At 45.2% G+C, this 18390-nt stretch overlaps 2 protein-coding genes across 2 annotated transcripts in view; both read right to left on the reverse strand.

The window, feature by feature from the left end:
• The window catches only part of PRODH2 (proline dehydrogenase 2), a 458908-nt gene that overhangs the window by 90630 nt on the left and 349888 nt on the right, over positions 1–18390 (reverse strand). The gene's annotated exons all lie outside the window — the stretch shown is intronic.
• On the reverse strand, positions 17163–17525 carry LOC147711501 (U7 snRNA-associated Sm-like protein LSm10). Its single transcript, XM_086920197.1, has one exon. It carries the CDS (start codon positions 17523–17525, stop codon positions 17163–17165), a length of 363 nt encoding a protein of 120 aa, XP_086776323.1.

Here is an 18390-nt window from a genome sequence, read left to right on the forward strand (position 1 = left end):
TGAAATTGTAATGTATATAATGTATAAAATTAGTGTATAGGTTAATGAGGTATCCCGCTTATCCAGCAGCTCGCCTTTTTTTTCACTTATTCAGGAGCAGTGTGGTCTTGTGTGTTAATGTGTGATTTGGGGTGCTATGGGCCCCACCGTCAAGTAAAATAAGTGCTCCTGGGTTAGTGAGATGAGTTTGAGGGTTGTTTGAAAGCCGCGCTGCGTCAAGAGGCAGTCTGTCCATTAACAGCAACTGCGACAAGATAATAAAAAGAGCGACCAAAAAAACAGGCAACAGCAAAAAGGGGCAGGAAAGGAAGATAAAAATAGTCCCATAAAACACAGATGAAGCAGCAAGGGATAAAGATACAGTGGTTAGGCAGTGCTGTGTGGGAGGAAACGAATGAAAAAAGAGAGGGACAAGAGGAATCACTGACCACTAGTGTGAGAAGTTGGCCTGGCATATGCTGTCCACTAGTTATAGTGGGCACTTTGCACCAGTCCAAACAACCCTTATTTCAGACAACCTTTATTGAAAGTTATCCTAGTGGTAGCTATGGAGAGCAGCCTTCAGGCTAAGTCTTGGAGGAGTGTAAAGCAGCTTGGTTTACCAGATTATAACCTCTTGAATGACTAAATGAAAAGAGAACCACACAAGGTATTAATAAAATATATGCATTTATTTCGAAACACTCACTACTAATCTCTTTATGAGATTAGAGTCCAAGATACACAATTATACTGTTCTAAAATAACAGTAATTATCACAATATACAATGGTCCCCAGGGGCGGACAAAACAATATATTAAAAAAGTGGTATAAGAACCACGACTAGATACAAGGCCTAGAGCCTATAGAATCGCCGGGACCCCAAGGAATCACCCAAGGTGTGTCACCATAATCAATCAATCAATCAGGACATATGTAAAAAGCATTACTTACCCGTGAGGGTTTCAAGGGGCTGGGGGGGGATGCTGCTACTGCTCGAATAGCCAGAGTATATGGTTTGGCTGCATCACAAACTATCCCGGAATCAAGGTTCCGAAAGTTGCAGAGGGGCTCTGCTCATGCATGGGCATCCTCTCACATGAAACCCAGCATCCTGCCTTCAGGATTGTTAAGGCCTGCCGTAGGAGTGGCTGATAGGTTTACATGTGCAGTAATATAGGGAGATATATCTCAGTAAGGGGTGCATGCACCACCTTACCCAGGGTGCCGTAGCAGACCTGTGGTGTCATTTTGGAAGGCTTCCCAGGGGTGGCAAAATACATGCTTGAGCCCCTGGTAGGCCTCTGGGGTACCTACGCCCTGGGTATATTGGATAGATGTTTTATTTGGCATCTTGTATATGAAGGTGGATGGCCGATGGCCTGGGTTGGCAGACCAATACTAGACCATAAAATGTTTACTTGTTTATTCCACCTAATTTTGTTAGTGTTGTCCAAGCAGGTGACCTCACAAAGAGCTGCTAAGTAATAGGCCAAGTCAGGAGTAGAGGCCAGTCTATGCAAAAATAACAGTGGGCGCAGCCTCGCTAGGTCATTAATGGGCTTGAAACCCAGATAGAGTTTAAGAGGTAGAAGGGGTGTACTAGAGGGGATGGAAATCAGGCTCCTAAAGAACTTATTTTCCACAGCTACAAGCTCGTTGGAGGGTGCTATGTCCCTCAGCTCCGCCCCATAAAGAGCACTGGTCACAGCCTTACAGTTGTACAATTTAAGGGCAGGGGCTACGTGCTTGTATGACAAACAATGCACCCTCTTCAAAGCCCCAGTAAGCTGGATACATTTCAACAAGACCTTCTCTCAATGTCCCTTCCAGGCTATTCCCTCCGATAATTTAATACCCAAATAATCAAAGGAGCTAATCCTCTTAACCGGGACATTGTCCAGGAATATGTTTCCCTTAAAGGATTTGTGCAGGCTGAACATCATTAGCTTGGTTTTAGTTGTGTTGATAACCAGGCCCCTCTCACCCCAGAATGCCTTAAAATGATTTAAAAGCTTTTGGAGACCCATGGGAGTTTTGAAAATTAGTAGGGTATCGTCGGCGAATAACAGTGTAGCCATTTTTTGTTTAGACAGAGAAGGTGCGTCAATGGATTGGGAGGACAAAAGGTCTGCTCCCTGGTTGACGTACAGAGAGAAAAGGGTAGGGGCCAATACACATCTCTGGCTTTAATCATGAAAGGCTCAGTAAGTTGTCCCTGGTTCCCCCACCTCACCCGGGCGTAGTTTCCGTCATGGAGCCTAACTAATATTTCTAGGATCCCTAGAGGCATTCCCATATCCCTAAGTGCCCACCATAGCGGGACCCTGGGCACAAGATCAAATGCAGTTTTTAAATCAATAAAGGCAATGTGTAGGCTTCCCTTGCCCGGGACAACAACCTTCCAGTATAACATAAGTAAGAGGAATACGTGATCCATTGTGCCGTTCTTCCGCCGAAATCCTGCTAGGGGTGGAGAGAGTATGTCATTCTCATACATCCAGTCCTGGATTTTGATCAGGACAAAAACGGCAAAAGACATTTTGGGCACAATCGATCAAGCTGATCGGACGTTAATTGGAGGGCATCGACCTGTCCCCTTTCTCAAAGATGGGTAGCCTATTCTCCTGGGCCAACTGATTTATGTCACGTGTTCCAGTGTGAGAATAAAGATCGCTAAAATGTTTATGCCATTCTGCACCTGGAATATTGTTGGCCAAAGGGGGCAATCTTTTGAAGTTGCCCTTGCTCAAGAGTGTCCAAAACTTCATGCTGTCTGGATGACGGGTGGCCTCCCCAAGATCTTCCCACTTCCTCTCTTCCCATTCTCTCTTCGCTTTGACCTGTGCTTGTTTGTAATCCTTCCTGGCTTCACAAATACTTGACATGTCCCTTTTCTTTATGGCTATAGATAGTCTCCCTCTTAACACTCAATATCTCTATTAAACCATAGGTTGGTGCCTAATAGTCTACCCTGCTTTGTTCCGCTCTTGTGGGCATAAGCTAGAAAATCACTAGTCAGATGGTCAAAGAATTCTTTGTGTGAGCTACTGCAAGCAAATGTTTTAAAGGAATTGTCAGGCTCAGCACCCAAGATCTCCAGGTGCTTTTCTAAGTCGTTTGCAATCAATCTCGTCTTAGATCCATCTGACATAACAGCAGGCCATTTAAGCCGATAGTTGTCATTGGAGGGGGTTACCTCCTTGGTACTCAATGGAATCAATCCGGCCTTCATCCTCTCACCCCAAGGATGTTTGACAGTCAAACTAAGGGAATTATGGTCGCTGTCAAAGGACGGAATGATAATCATATCCTGTACCAGGGTGTCATAATACAAAATCTACTGGGAGATAATCAATCCTGCTTCCCCCTTTTCGTCCATTAAAAGTCATTCCTACTCCTTTATCGGAGCTCATTCTCCCATTTTTGGGCCTCTCAGCCTATGTTCTAAAGTAATGGCATTCAGCTGTAGTGCTGCTTTGGACCATTTATTAAACGGGGTAAGCTCCAGAGGTGGCACCATTCATGCTTTATCCTCCTCCCTCACATCAAGGGACTCTATCCAATATAGTGGTTCGAATGTCACAATAAAGCCACTTCCAACTATTAAGAAGTGATCATCTGTCTAAGTAACTTCCAATATTTGGTCCAGGGCTTGTAAGGTTGGAGAATTTCCTCCTCTGGTGCTTCTGGCAGAACATTACAGATGTCAATAGACTTGCCCTTGCCATTTTTTAATCGTACCCCTAAATGTCAGGGATGTTTGGGTCCAGTTCCTTGGCACCCCAATTAAGTGAGATGTTGATTAGGATGAGCAATCCACCTGACAGCTGGCTATGCTTAGATGGAATGGCCAGTCTGTGAAAGGTCTGAGGCTGTTTGTTTTTCCGCCACCTTTCGCGACACCCGCTTCTCGGGTGCCGCTCAAAGACTAACCCTGCAGCGGCGAGGATCGTGTTAGCTTCCCTGCTTTCCATCTGCTCCCTGAGGCTGTTTAACCTGGTGTGAGCGGCTCTGCAGTCGGCAGAGAGCACACTCGCTCCCCGTGGATAATGGCCCAGGTTGAGGACTTTGGTGGGAACACAGCGCGTGGAGCCTACCGGGGGACTGCGAGGACCAGCATCCTCCATTCTACACAGCTGGTGCCTCTTCCCCCGGCGGCCACGCCCTCAGCCTCCTCGTACTTTACAGGCGCATTTCACCACCGCGGCGCGGGACGCGCGCGGGACGGAGCTCGGGGCGAAGACCGGGCAAAGAGCGGGCCGTTTGAGGCCGTTCGAGTACGGGAGAGTCCGGTCCGGGCCCCCCCCCCTTTTTATTGCTATATCTGGTATCCTAATCCACGGAGCAATGAGCACTAGAGAAAACAGAAGCAAATCTACACTAGCCGCGGCCGGGGCCGCAAAGGCCACTTTGACAATTACTTCGTCAAAGCCGGATCTCTTCTGATTGAGGAAATTGAGGTTTTGGAAAGAAGAATTTCCCAGGAAATTGACTGGGTTAGAAGATCTTCAATGGGACCAATGGATCAAGCCAGAACCCAGGAGGGGAGGTCCGAACTTTTAATCAACGAAATGACTGACCAGGTAATACATCAACTACCTAATGCAACAACCACTGACCCCGATTTTACCATCGAGGCTCCCAGTGAATTTGAGGACATGACTCTAATGGCCCTCCCAAACACCCAATTGCCTCAAACCTCACCAGGAATTCTCCACCCAACACTTGACCCGAAAACAGTGGTGGTTAACGATAAAGAGTCTAGCCCCGACAGAGATAGGGGGGTCAGGGAAGGTGCTATACAAAAAAAGAGGGGGGGGTCAAAATAAAGAAGTTAACAGGTTAAAGTCTCCAAAATCTAAACCATCAAGGGGAAAAGGGGCGAAGGGAGTCACTACAGTTATTAACCTAGAGAAGCAGGGTACAACAACTCCCCCCATAATTCATAGTATAACGGTACCACGACCGGCCACAAACATCACTCTAGTGGATAACTCCAGCGATGACATCACACTGGAGGATATTGGCACACTTCTCAGGTCACTATTGAGCTCCCTTGAAGCTCGATTGATCAAGATCAAAGCCAGGCTAGTTAACATAGAAAAATACACTGTGCAACTAGCTGATTCGAAGAAACTTGATCCCAATGGAGCTAAAGTAGTGAAAGGGGGCCCCGATCCAAAGTCCAAAAAGGGTAACGAATCCACTACAGTTGTAAAGAATAAGTTACCCTCTACTGACTCCCACAACTCACAAGCCATCCCTAACAAGACACTCCAACACCCGCCCAACCTTAATATCAACAACGCCCCTCCATTAACTACACAAACTTTAATTGCTACGCCATATGCCATCCCCCCACCTAAAGATACTGGTCCGACCCAGACTAACACCAAGGGCGACTCAACATTTATGGGAGAGAAATCCAACCCCACCCGTAAACCAAAACCTGTCAACCTCCCTCCAGAGGCAGCCCCTTATACCTTAGTCCTGGCAGGGGTTCCGGAATTAAAACCTATGACATCAGAATCAACATCCTCACTCAGGAACAAGGTTATCAGCTGGTTATCCACATATAGACCGCTCCCGAGAGGAATAACCAGTGACATTTCTATGGTCAGGCGGGCTACGTGGGTGGGATATTCCAGAAAATCATTTAGGGGAGACTGTGTTTTGCTCACCTTCAGAGAGCCAGGCACTGCTGCTTACATTTGTGCCTGGGCTTCTGACGACCAAGGCAGCAACATCCAACCCCTTCCTCTCTCATTCTCTATCCATCAAGTCTATACAACTTGGAGGACCAGAGATGGGGGCATCACCAAGAGTTGCTGGACGACTGGGAAAGTTGTCGCAGGGAGAGAAGCGCTCCACTTCATCACAGGGGAAGACCTATAGACCACTTTTTACCGTATGGGGAGGAGGCAGGCTGGGAAACTATCACAAGGAGGAGGGGAGGCGGGGGAGGATTTATGAGAGGAATTCCAGGGCCCCACAGAATGCATTATCCAGCCCATTTTCCCACCTACAACAGATATAGTAGCTTGGAAATGGTGGATTGACACTCGGATAATGAGGGGTGTGAATTGTCCGCATTAGAACGTATAGGGAATAGTTCGCTCCCAGTACCCATATCACACACAAGGGCACAAAATGTATTGGAACTAAATCCAGCCCCAGAGCCTATCATAGAGGATCCAATTGTGATCCATACTAATCAAAGATTGGCTCTGGGCCACTCACCCCCAATCCAGATGGCCACTTCGGAGACTAGTGTCGTCAACACCATCACCAAAGGCTCATCTACTACCAAACCTTACCCCTTAACTCTGATTTCATGGAACGTCGCAGGACTATCCAGTAAAATTGACTCCACAGAGTGGGGTTCCTTTATTGGCTCCAAAAATATTCTACTTTTTCAGGAGACCTGGGCGCGTGAGGAACTCTTATTCCAGGGATATGCAGTCTTTTCTAAACCCGCTAAATGGGGGGGAAGGGGCAGGCCATCGGGAGGACTCGCGACATGGGTAGCAACGGATCTAGGCTGCCAGGCTACCTGTTTGGAGACAGACTCCGACGATATTCTGGCCGTCCTACTAGAGTGGCCAAATTCCTCGAAATTGGTGGTCATTAACACATACTCAAGGCCGGTACCCACGTCAAAAGAATCGAGCACCATAGAGCAACTCTCCGTGTTCCTTGATGGTATTCCCTGGGAACTTGCATGCCTGGTGGGAGGTGATTTAAACTCACAGTATGAACCACTATCAGGCCTACGTGATGGCTCCTCCTTTGAGGACGATTCACGTTGGCTTGTTCCTGCGACGGTGGCGCCTCCCCCCAGAGCCTGGACCCCCCTGGCCTTGCAGATAACTGCCCTTACTCTAAACCAAGATTTAAGGGCCTGCAATGGTCGTTGTAAATCAGACACACCAAGTATCTGTACTTACAATAAAATTGGTAGAGAATTGAGACTAGATTATATCCTTGTCAAATTATCAATGTGGTCACAAGTAGTTGATTTTAAAGTTATTGAGAGAAGGGACAGTGACCACAATACCCTGGAACTTTCTTACATCTCACCAGGGAATGAGGCTATAATGCTCGGTATGGACAAAGATAAGTCAGGACTCCTATTAGAAAACAACCGTAGAAAAGTCAGGTGGGAAAATTTGGCCACTAGCGGAGACAGAATACCAAAACTATACGCAAGGATCATCCCGCTTTTGGAGAAGGCTTTTCAGATAGGGAAGGAGGTGGAAGGTGTAGCAAATAGAGAAAAGCTTGCTCAGACACATGCAGATCTAATTAGTACCCTAGAGCTAGATTTGTTTTCAAAGCCAGGGAAAAGAATAGGACCCTCAGCCAAGATGACCTGGTACAATGCTACCTGTAGGGAATCTAAGACCAAACTGCTACTCGCTATTAAGGGGGGCAAAAGCAGGGAGGAAATTCAAGACAGGAGAAGATCCTATAAAAAGCTCCTGATGGATGCGAGGGCTGAATGGGACCAAGAATATTGGGAAAACCTCTTAAGATCACTAACCATCAAAGACTCGCGCAAATTCTGGCGTATAGTCTCTAATGGTACAGAGGACTTATCCTCAGCAATCGAGCCTAATATAGCTCCTAGCTTATGGCAGAGTCATTTTCAGGCATTGTACTCAGCGGAAGAAGGGTCCCCCAACATTCCAAACAGTATGAAAGTCCCAGGTCCAACTGGCGACCCTTTCACAGAAAAAGAGGTGAGGGCGGCTATAGCTGGGCTGTCCGCAGGGAAAGCGCCCGGTCTTGATGGGGTACCTGGGGACCTATTTAAGCAGGAACCAGGGATATGGGCCCCATACCTTACATTGATATTCAACGCTATTCTGGGGGGTATGGAGGTCCCGGATACTTGGTTGGGTGCAGAGGTGGTTCCAATTTATAAAAAGGGGTCCCCTCTGCTCCCAGCCAACTATCGTCCAATCAGTCTTATTGATATATCCCAAAAGCTCTTTGGGATACTGATTTTGGACCGGTTACAGGATTGGGTAGATGAGACGGGTATCCTGACTCCCTATCAGGCGGGATTTAGACAGGGGGTCTCCACAATAGACCAAATTTTTAGGCTGAACCTCCTATATTGGAGGACAGCTGTAATCGAGGGCGGTAATTGTATACAGTCTTTGTAGACCTGCGTGCCGCCTTTGATTTGGTACCTAGAGCGAAACTATGGAAAGTTATGGAGGAGTTGAATGTCCCTGGAGATATCTTGGCAATCCTGATGAGATTGCATCACAACAACTATGCCCGCGTTAGGTGTGGCAGAGGTGGCAACTTAACCGAAAGGTTCCCCGTTCGCAGAGGGGTAAGACAGGGTTGTGTGCTTGCACCGACCCTGTTCTGCCTCTTTGTGAACGGGGTAGTTGCCCACCTGACCAGGATTCCCAACACTGACGCCCCAAAACTGACTGGCATCAGGGTGCCTGCAATTATGTTTGCAGATGACACCCTGCTGCTGTCCAAATCCCCTATTGGCATTCAACGTGTTCTGGACGGGTTCTTACAGTTCTGTTTAGACCGGGGACTTGAAATTAACCCACAGAAGACTAAATACATGATTCTCAATCCCAAGCCCCATAACCGTGCACCGCCTAGGTTGGGAACAGTCCAATTGGAACGGGTGCACACAATTGAATATTTGGGGATCACTCTTAACGAAAATTTAACGTGGTCGGCTCACCAGTCGAAAGTGAACATCAAACTGGTACAGTTGGCGGGTGGCACTATGAGACTGGTGAACAAATCCCCTACCGGCCACTTAGCCCCATTATTCATATTTATAAAGCCCAAGCCCGGGGGGGTGTCACATATGGGGGGGAGTTGTGGGGTCATATTCCATCATCCAAATTACTAACAACTGAGAATAAATTCCTGAGACAGATTGTTACTCTTCCACAGAGTACTCCATTACTCCCGCTCAGACTGGACTTGGACATTCGACCAATAACGGAGGAGCTGGGTCTTAAGCCTTTGACATTCTGGCGGCGCATATGGAGTAGCCCAGACCTTTCAAACTACAGAGCTGAGTTACAGGAATTTTTAGAGTTACCCAATGCCAAAAGAATACCGTGGCTGACTTACATCAAGGGAACGCTGGGGGCAATCGGACTCCCTGAACTATGGCTGGACCCACTAAACATCTGTTCAAAGATCCCGAAAAAGGTACTTGCGAGAGCTGATTACGAACACATGCTCTTCAGAGCTACAGAAGGTACCCGGGACGGATCATTATCCAACCAGTTCATAAAAATAAAAGACTCCTATCAACTCAAAAGTGTCTTAGATGCCATCACTCCACCATTAACTAGGAAATTATTTCTACAATGGAGATCTGGAACTCTTCCCTTAGCATCATTTACAGCATCCTGGTCTTCTCGCTCCTCTTCAGAAACTTGCCCGGCATGTGCACACCCAAAGGAGAACGACGTCCATGTTGTCTTCTTTTGCAGGGGCTATGAGAGGAGCAGGAAATACTGGCTAGTCCCCTTGCTCAGGAATCTGGGATTCAGAACTTTTTTACCCGCTTACAGAGTTTTAAAGACAGATTTAGCCCCTACTGTAGTTTTTGCTCTATCCAAATTTTTAACCTCTATGTGGTACGCCCGAAGTCGTTGTGTTAAATTGCTTGTGTAAAAGACTTGAAGACTTGAGATAGTTCTAAATTTGTGGCACACTTCTATTTTTAGCTCTTTATTATGATCACCAATGTTGTTTAATACGTTTTTAAATTTTGTATAGAATGTAATGCACGTCTTTTATGATCTTGTGATCGAAATAAAGATTTCTCAAATCGAATCGAAAGGTCATGAACCCAGGTATAAATGTGGGGGTCAAGCTCCATGTTTCTTGGAGTAAACACATTTCATGGTGGTGGATGAGTTGAATTCAGTGCGGGAGGTCAATCTTCCCCTTTATGCTAGCCACGTTCCATGACACTATCTTCAACGCCCTACAAGAGGACATTGGAGAGTGAGTCAGGGAAAACGGTGAATCACTCAGGGTATTTATCTTTGTTGGAGAGTAGCCATGCGTATCTGGACCATTAACCTGCACAAGGTCACTTAGTGCAGGGACGGGAGCTATATCTGAGACTGATTGTGTATCATAGAGCATACTCTCGAGCTCTGAGGATAAGTCCTCTTGGTGCATGTGGACTATATCAGGAGTGGGCTTATAAGTTATACCAGGAGTGCGATTAAGGTCCTGTACCTCAGATACAGGAAGTCAATCGTTCTGGGAGAGAGATTTGCTAGGTCGGCCCCCAAACAACTGGGGCAGAGTATTAGGTTGTTCCAATATGCGAGGGATGTTTAATTTTAGCCAAATCTTTGAATAAGTTCTAGGGCATCGGTAGAGCTATTTTTGAGGATGCAACTTTTTGCTTGTACAATGTCTTCCCTTATTACAGATCTATAACCCCTAGTTTGCATCAACCAATGTATGACCTTATTTTTAAGGGGTTCTATGTTCTCATATTTGGAACTATCATTATCCACTTTGGAAATGTTGGTCAAATATATTGGTTTTGACTAGGGTGGAGTATACATAGAGCGGGCTAGTTGGAGAGCTTGGGAAGATGGAGATACACTACTGAATCTTCTACATAAACTCTGCAGCATCTGCTTGGACCATGACCCGTGCCCTGCTGGATTCCCTAGTGAATCCCTATGTTTCTCAACCAGGTCCTTCTGGGGCCTACCGTAGGCAATCGATGAAATAGCTGATGCTCTCCCACTAAGAGCAGGTGGAGAGAACTTGGGGAAGAATTCCTAGTTGGAACATTCTGGTCAGTTTGCTTCGGGGGGGGGGGAGAGGAAGTCCTGTACTCGGATTAACATGATTTTGTATGGTGGGCAATGGTGGGGGGAGCTGATATCTAGTACATTCTTCCAGTTTGCGGTAGATTTTAGAAACTAGTGTTGTTCGTGACTCTATGGAGCTTTTTAAGACAGCTATTTTCCTCATCAGATCTAATTTGGAGGGTACACAATCGCTAGCATCCCCCGTTTCTCCCCCTGGGGGGAGCGATGTCATATCCAGGGGCAAGAATACTAGTATGCGCCACAGCATTACATGTATCTTTTGTGGTTATTGTGGCCGAAGGGTCAGCTAGTGGGGCAAAACGGTTACTCAAGTGAAAATCAGCTAGTGTAGCAGGCTCATGGGGGTGCGTGTTGCTCGAGGGGCATAGAGGGTCACAAGGGCGAACTAATGGGGCTGCTGATACTGAAGTTAATGTTGGTACTGGCTTGCTTTCGTTGGGCATTTTCCCAAAAAGAGTTGGAATTTTCCCTTACCCTGCACTTTTAGACCCAATCGAAATGGATGTTTTGGAAGATTTCTCTGTTGCTTCAAGAGTAGAGGCATCAGTGGGGGCAATGGGTGACGTAAGCAACCCTTCATAATCTGCAACAATAGACTCAATACGGTCCAACACTGTCTCCCCAGAGGACCCTTCGCTCTCAGTTTTGTGGCCTGCGGCGTTAGGCCATTTCTTTGATCACTTTTTAGATATGCCACCCACCCCAGCTTCAATCCCCTTCCTATTCCCCATTCCAGCCAGGTACAACAACAATTGACTCTCAAAAAACAGGAGCCTAGGGGGAAACAGAGACAGGCCGCCCCCCACTCAAATATCTCTCATACAACAATGGCCTGCTCCTGAACAGCTCAACGGCTAAACAAAGGGGAAGAATTTGCTCTTGTGGTAGAGAGAATATCTAACTTCTATCCACAGTATTACACATCGTTGTAATTTTCAATCTGGCGATGTTGCCAAGATGTGTGTAAGTATATCAGTGTCACCACCACGCTACATATATATCCTCCCTTCCATACGTGAAAAAAGGGGAGGGGAGGTTGACAGTGCCTCACGGAAGCAACACCAAGGAGAGGATTGTATCAGACTGGTACTCGCCTGATTCCTCACTTCTCATCATCGGCTACTGTCAACCTTAAAGAAAATGGGAGAAAACAAACATAAAGAAAGTGCATATAGGTCAAACAACCGTGAGGTGTTGTGAGTGCTGAGAACCCAGTGTGATATTTCCGTGCCCAATTAAGTGAAAAAACCAAATACCACTATAAAAAGAGTAAGACTAACTGGCAACTCATGACTTTATTCTGTGCTGTTAGCTCACCCTGATTAAAAGTCAACCGACATGTTTCATCACTTTGTTTTTCAGTGATTTCTTCAGGGTTTGTTGGTGGGTCAGCGTTTAGCATGCACCTTTCAAAGTCTTCCCTTATTGTACCTGTAGTGGGTGGTGGGACACAACAGACAGACACACACAAATGTTAAAAAGTCTCAGCAAGCAGCACCGAGCCCGGTGCTCACTGGCACATGACAAATTTCTGCTATATAGATTTACCAGGTGGCCTTCTGTGATGAGCCTACCCGGCCCCCGTGGAAGACTGCGTCACGAGTATCGTTCCCTGTCTATGTCCTGGGACGCTTTGAACCGCTAAACGGTCGGTATTCATTAATTAGTTAATGCGCCCATGGATCAAGTCTGTGTGGGTTGTGGTAAGGGAACAGACAGCACGGAGAAGGGCAAAAATTAGGCAACATTCAATTGTTCAACAATACCTCCGGTGTTAGCAGTCCAGGACCTCGCCCTTGGCCCGGACTGTGCCCGAGCGTGGTCCGCGCGCATCCCGTGTCGCGGAGTTGGCCAGAGCTTTTTGAAGCACGTGGGTGTTGTCACGCTCCTCCCTCCTGGGAAAGCGATGAATCCTGGGGCTTACAGTCCCCCAAGCAAGCAGCAAGCAGGCAGTAGGTGCATCCCTGAGGCTTAGAATTTCACTACGCAGCATAAAAAATAATATTTAAAAAAATCTAACATGTGACAAGAAACTTTGCCCTACATATAAAGATGTATACCAGTTCTGAAAAAAAGTCACTGTCCAATGTGCAAAGGACTTAAATACATGCAGTTGTACATGAAAACTTGATTGTCAGATTCACTTCCATGTAGTTTGTTAAAATATTGTTAGTTCTCTGTGGCCAGAGAATATCTGGATATCACGTCGGAAGAACAAAAGCTGCTGTTTCCTCTACCACTTAAACAGTGCACTTGAACTTTCTAAGTTCTGCTGTTTCCTCTTCCATATAAACTATGCGCTCGAGCTTTATAAGATCGTCATGCGCAAGTTTGACTCACCCCTCTGGGCCAGTGGTAATACTCCGTCTCCATCAGCTTCCTGCCATCTGCTCTTAAAAACCATGGCGCAACGTCAAGACTCTGGGGGCCCAGATTGACTTCATTAGCCTCAACGTGCTCCTCAGCTTACAACGACGAAGCTCTGTCATACCTCCCCATTACTCTGACTCCTCTTCTGCCCGATGGACTGCTACACAACATGAAGGAACAGAGGTGAGTGCACACAACGTTTTACACACATGCCGAACCGGGAAGAAGCAATGCGTGGTGAAACCAAGATGGCAGCACGTTGAACAGATGCCTCCCGGGTGGCTCCAGGCACGTTTATGCATAGAAACGTCTTCATGCAACGTGATTTGTGCCAAACTACAGCGATGTCATGAACATCACTGCAGCTCCTCCACACGACCACAGTAGAGCCGGTAAGCTTCACTCGCAGAAGTTGGCTTGTGCGACTTTTTAAACAGGCAATATGACAATTAAACTGCCCACAACAGCAATGGATCCTCAAGGGGAAATAATTAACTTATAATTAGGCTTTCCTGTTTTCAGTTTCTATTTTTGGTAAATTCTGGTTGTGTTTTTTCAGTGTTTTTCAGTGATTTCCATACCTCAAAAAAACAGTGCTTTTCAGTGTTTACTTATTTTTGCACCATAAAAAACAACTGAAACAGTGTTTTGCCGGTGTTTATGGAACGCTTTGCTTTTATGATTGCTTTTTCAATTTTTCTTCAGAAATTGTATACTGCTCTACATTTCAGAAGCTTAATAAAGTCATGAAATACTTTCCATTGTCCTTTGATTCTGCAGCTCAGATTTAACAAGCATTTGCAATGCTATAGGTCTCGCATTTATGCGAGTTTAAGCTATTGGCATTGTAAATGACAAAGCCTTTTATTTATGTTTTAAAAAACGAAAATAAAAATAAAAGGCATTGGCCCACATGCATCAACAATGCCATTTGCGATTCCTTATTAGCGAAAAATAAGGATTCGCTAATAAGGAATAGCAAAAGGCTATGCATGAAGAAATCGCAAAAAAAATTGCGTTTTCTTAATATTCCTTAATTGCGGTTCGCAAATTGTGAGTCGCAATTAAGGAATACCTCCCCATTCATTCCTATGGACCTAGGGGCCCATGGGAATGAATGAGAAGACATTCTCAATTTGCGAATCGCAATTAGCGAATCGCAAATTGAGAATGCAATTTCAAGGGTACAGGGGTGTCCAAAGGACACCCTGTTGCACCCCTGAAATTGATCTGTGCACATATATTGCACACACACAGGCCCTTAGGGCATGTGTCTACGCAACATGAAACTTTGAAAAATGCACAAAAGTGCATTTTTCAAAGTTTTTGCAAATTACCATGAAGTTGAACTTCATGGTAATTTGCTACTCCTATTAGCGAAATCGCAATTTTTTTAACTTTGATGCAATTTGGGATTCCTTAAATGCAATCGCAATTTAAGGAATCTCAATTTAGAGATTCCTTAAATTGCGTTTTTTGCATTTGGAATGATGCATCCCAAATGCAAAAATACAGGTCGCAAAGGGGCAGATTCTGAGAATCTGCCCGTTTGGGACCGATTTTTGCTTTGATGCATGTGGGCCATTGCTATTTGCAATGTTAATAGCTCAAACTTGCTTAAATGCAAGACATATTGCATTGTAAATGCTTGTTTTAAATGAAAGTGTGCATTGGTCACTCAGCAAGTGTTTGTCAAATATACGTAGAGAACTTTTTTTAAATGCTATTATGAAATTGCAATGTGGCCGAAGGGGCATATGCAAGTCAAAAAAATGGGGTTAAGAAAAAGACTTCCTCTAGCAAAAAAAAATAAGTATTTGGAACTTTGTTGTTGCACTTGATTTTTTTTGTCCAACAGTGATGGTAGCTTTTGCTCTTTTTTCTCTGCTCTCCAACAGGATTGTGTAGCAATTGCTGAAATGCAATAAGGTACTGTTAGGTGCACCATGTGCTGGGCTGTGTGCGTTGTGGACTCCAGCAACATGTGGACGGCTTGGGAAGGGATCAGTATGATGGGGAGGAAGAGGCAGTGTATTACCATATTAGTTTACAGGTAATGCAGATATGCATGTATAACATGTAGATGTTTGTAGGATTTTGAACTGTGTATAATTCCTCATAGATTGTTAATTCTACAGCAATAGTATGAAAGCGAATGGATTTGCACAATTCTCTTGGAATTAGCTTTGGCATCTGCTGCGCATTTGTACACCCTCACCACTCTATCCCTTTTGTCTACCTCCGCATAGCTCTTCGCCCTTAGACTCGAAAGACTCGTTTTAGAGGGTGAGCACACTGAAATCATGGCGGATGGACTAATTTATGTAATGTGCGGAAGTTTACCAGGTTAGGTGAGGTCAATGAAATTGATGGGCGGCATTTTGCTTGTTTTGGATGGCGAAGATGAATCCAGGAAGGAGGATTCCCTCCAAAAGAGGGTGGGAGTTGCTTAGTATTTTCTACGGTTCAGCATAGAAGTGTAATTCCCACAGAAATGCTGCGACGCAGACTCTCAAAAGCTGCACAGCCACTACACAAAGAAAAAAACACTTATCCAAGACCATAAACCCTAAAAACGGTCAAAGGTAAAACCAATTTTCTCCAAAGAACCTCCTTTTCACATGCATTCTCCTAAAACAATATTAACCAAAAAGGACTTTATGTGTGCGCACAAAACACACTGAATTGTCTTCTTCCCAAGAGCGCGCAAGCAAACAGTTTTATAACTCGAGGTCAGCCTGTCAATTGGAGAAGAGAAATGAATTGCACAGAGGAAAAAAAACGCTGTAATTACATAACTGCGGGGAATGTGTTGCTTGAAAAACTGATGCATTAAAAGTCAGTTTGCACTTATCAACATTTCAGATAGATTCTTGCCAAGGTATTTTTTTAGACATTTGACTTGGTAGTTGTCAACGAGGCCGGAAATGTAGCAGCCGATCTTGTTGTGTGTGTTGGGGGAGGATGATGAGGGGGTGTAAGTCTCAATCCGAGAATTGTATATTCGGTGTCTCTGTAAATAGTATTTTAACTCCATGGAGATGAGGCTACTGTGATGTTTTACAACTACTACATTCATTCTCTAGTCTCCATTATTTATAGAAAATATGCGGTAATTAGTCCAAAAATATTTATACAAAAGCGCTTGTAAAATAACCCAGAAAGAGCGCTATGCATGGTTAAGGATGTGCTTCTAATTCATTCAAGTAAAATAAGGCCGACTGTTACCCCACAGCAATGGCATGAAAATAATGCATTTATCCACATGAGGGGGTGGGGGTGGGGAGATGGGGGGCTCTCTGTCTAGTCTACTCAGCTATCACTCCAACAACAACTTTACTGCCACCACCCTCTCAAGTATTTAACGTGTGTTCCCTTGACAGGAGTAACTTCTGAACATATATAGAGAGTGCCTCATTAAACAAATATATGCATATCAAAATCTAACAAAGAGAACAAAGGAAATAGATTTTGCACTTTTGATTTTAAGAAAAGTTTACAAATAAGGCCCTTTTAATGATAGCGAAGAAAAATAATAACTTGCCATGAAGTTTTAGATTCCAGCAACATCTATACTACCTGTTTAGTACTGCATAGCAGCAGTGCCGGTAGCAGGAAGAATTAAGAAGGAAGGGTCAGTAAACAAAGTTCACTGTTTCCTCGCACAAATCAGACAATCATTGTCAGTGCCTGCAGAACCCTAGAGTTTGGTCTTCATTTCTCCTAAGCACCTATGCATGTGCATCAGTTAACTGGCTGCTCAGATGAACCTTTGGTTGTGGTCTGAGCTGTAAACCATTAAAAACGGAGCACAACTTATTGAAATGTGTAGAAATTGCTTTTGGAGGAGGTTCCCTCATTGTGGTGTACAAGATTAACTTAGATCCCTAAAAAAACAAAAAAAGGAAAAACACATTTTGATTCATTAGGAAGTCACAACACTTCTACTTCTTCTTTGTAAGGAATTCCTTCCGCCCCTTCTTGACAAATCTGCGAACCCTGTGAATGGTCTCCAGCTGTTTCTCAATTGTTTTAATAATGTCCACCTCATCAGGAATGTGAACATAGCGGACGTTCTGGCCTGTCACAAACAGGTCATCCAGCTCGGAAACACGTTCCTTCCGGTCTGTGTAGGTCACCTCCACGAGGCGGATGTTCATGAAGGCGTCCACATTGATGACACGTCCCTTTGCCGTGCTCTCGTCCCGTAGCTCCACAGTGGTGACAAGCCTGTGAATGCCTTGCAGCAGTATTATCAGGCTGTTTTCTGCAATAGTCCGTTCCTTGATAGAGTGAGTGACTTCCATTGTAGGTCAGCAAAGCTCACTCGCCCTGAGCTGGCGGTATCAGCCCTGGTGGGGTTTCAAGATCACTCACCCGTCCGTCTCTCTTCTTCCTCCGGGGAATGAGCGCGCAGTATGGACGTCAAAATATGCTAATAAGGCTCTAACACTGCCAGAGCCCAACTTTTCAGAAAGAACAAATCCGTATCCCACGCCACCATTATTTATAGGCAGAATATGTCATGGAAGCTCAAAATTTGGAGATAATAGCAAACACACAACACGTTTACAAAAAAAAAACCAAGCAAGAAACGTGGGTGCCGCCTCTTTCTCCAGGCCCGTGCCCCGGCGCCCACTCCTTTATTAACATCTTGTTAAGTAAATGGTCTTTTTAAAGACCTGTGAAGTACTAGGGTGCGGCCGTCATAAGACAGACGGCAGAGCACAACATCTCCTCTCCCCCCCCACGTGAGCCAAGCAGGGGGCCTGGTGTTGCTCTTGCCCTTGGGCCATTCACACCTCGGCTCCCCGTGTGCAGAAGCAGTGAAGCAGTGTTTTCCCCTGACACCTCCTTGCCTGGCGACCACAGGCAGACCAATGTTTGTAATGCTTTGGCGCCATCAAGTGGCTAAGTGGCACAAAACTATGAAAATCAGTGACACTCGGTTTCAACGGGGTCAGCTGATTTTCCTCCGGTAGTGTACTGTCGGGTATAATCGGTTTAAACCGAATTCCGGACAGCCTACTTATAATTCAACAAAGTCTCATCAAACATGTCTAGCACTGACAGCAGAAATTCCTTATCTTAGGATAACGACATAACGAGCCCATAGAAGGCAAAAGGTGATTGCTCACTGTCACTGTCACATTAACGTAGATTCACACACCT

The sequence above is a fragment of the Lissotriton vulgaris genome, chromosome 5, assembly GCF_964263255.1.
Source record: "Lissotriton vulgaris chromosome 5, aLisVul1.2, whole genome shotgun sequence".
Lineage (NCBI taxonomy): Eukaryota > Metazoa > Chordata > Amphibia > Caudata > Salamandridae > Lissotriton > Lissotriton vulgaris.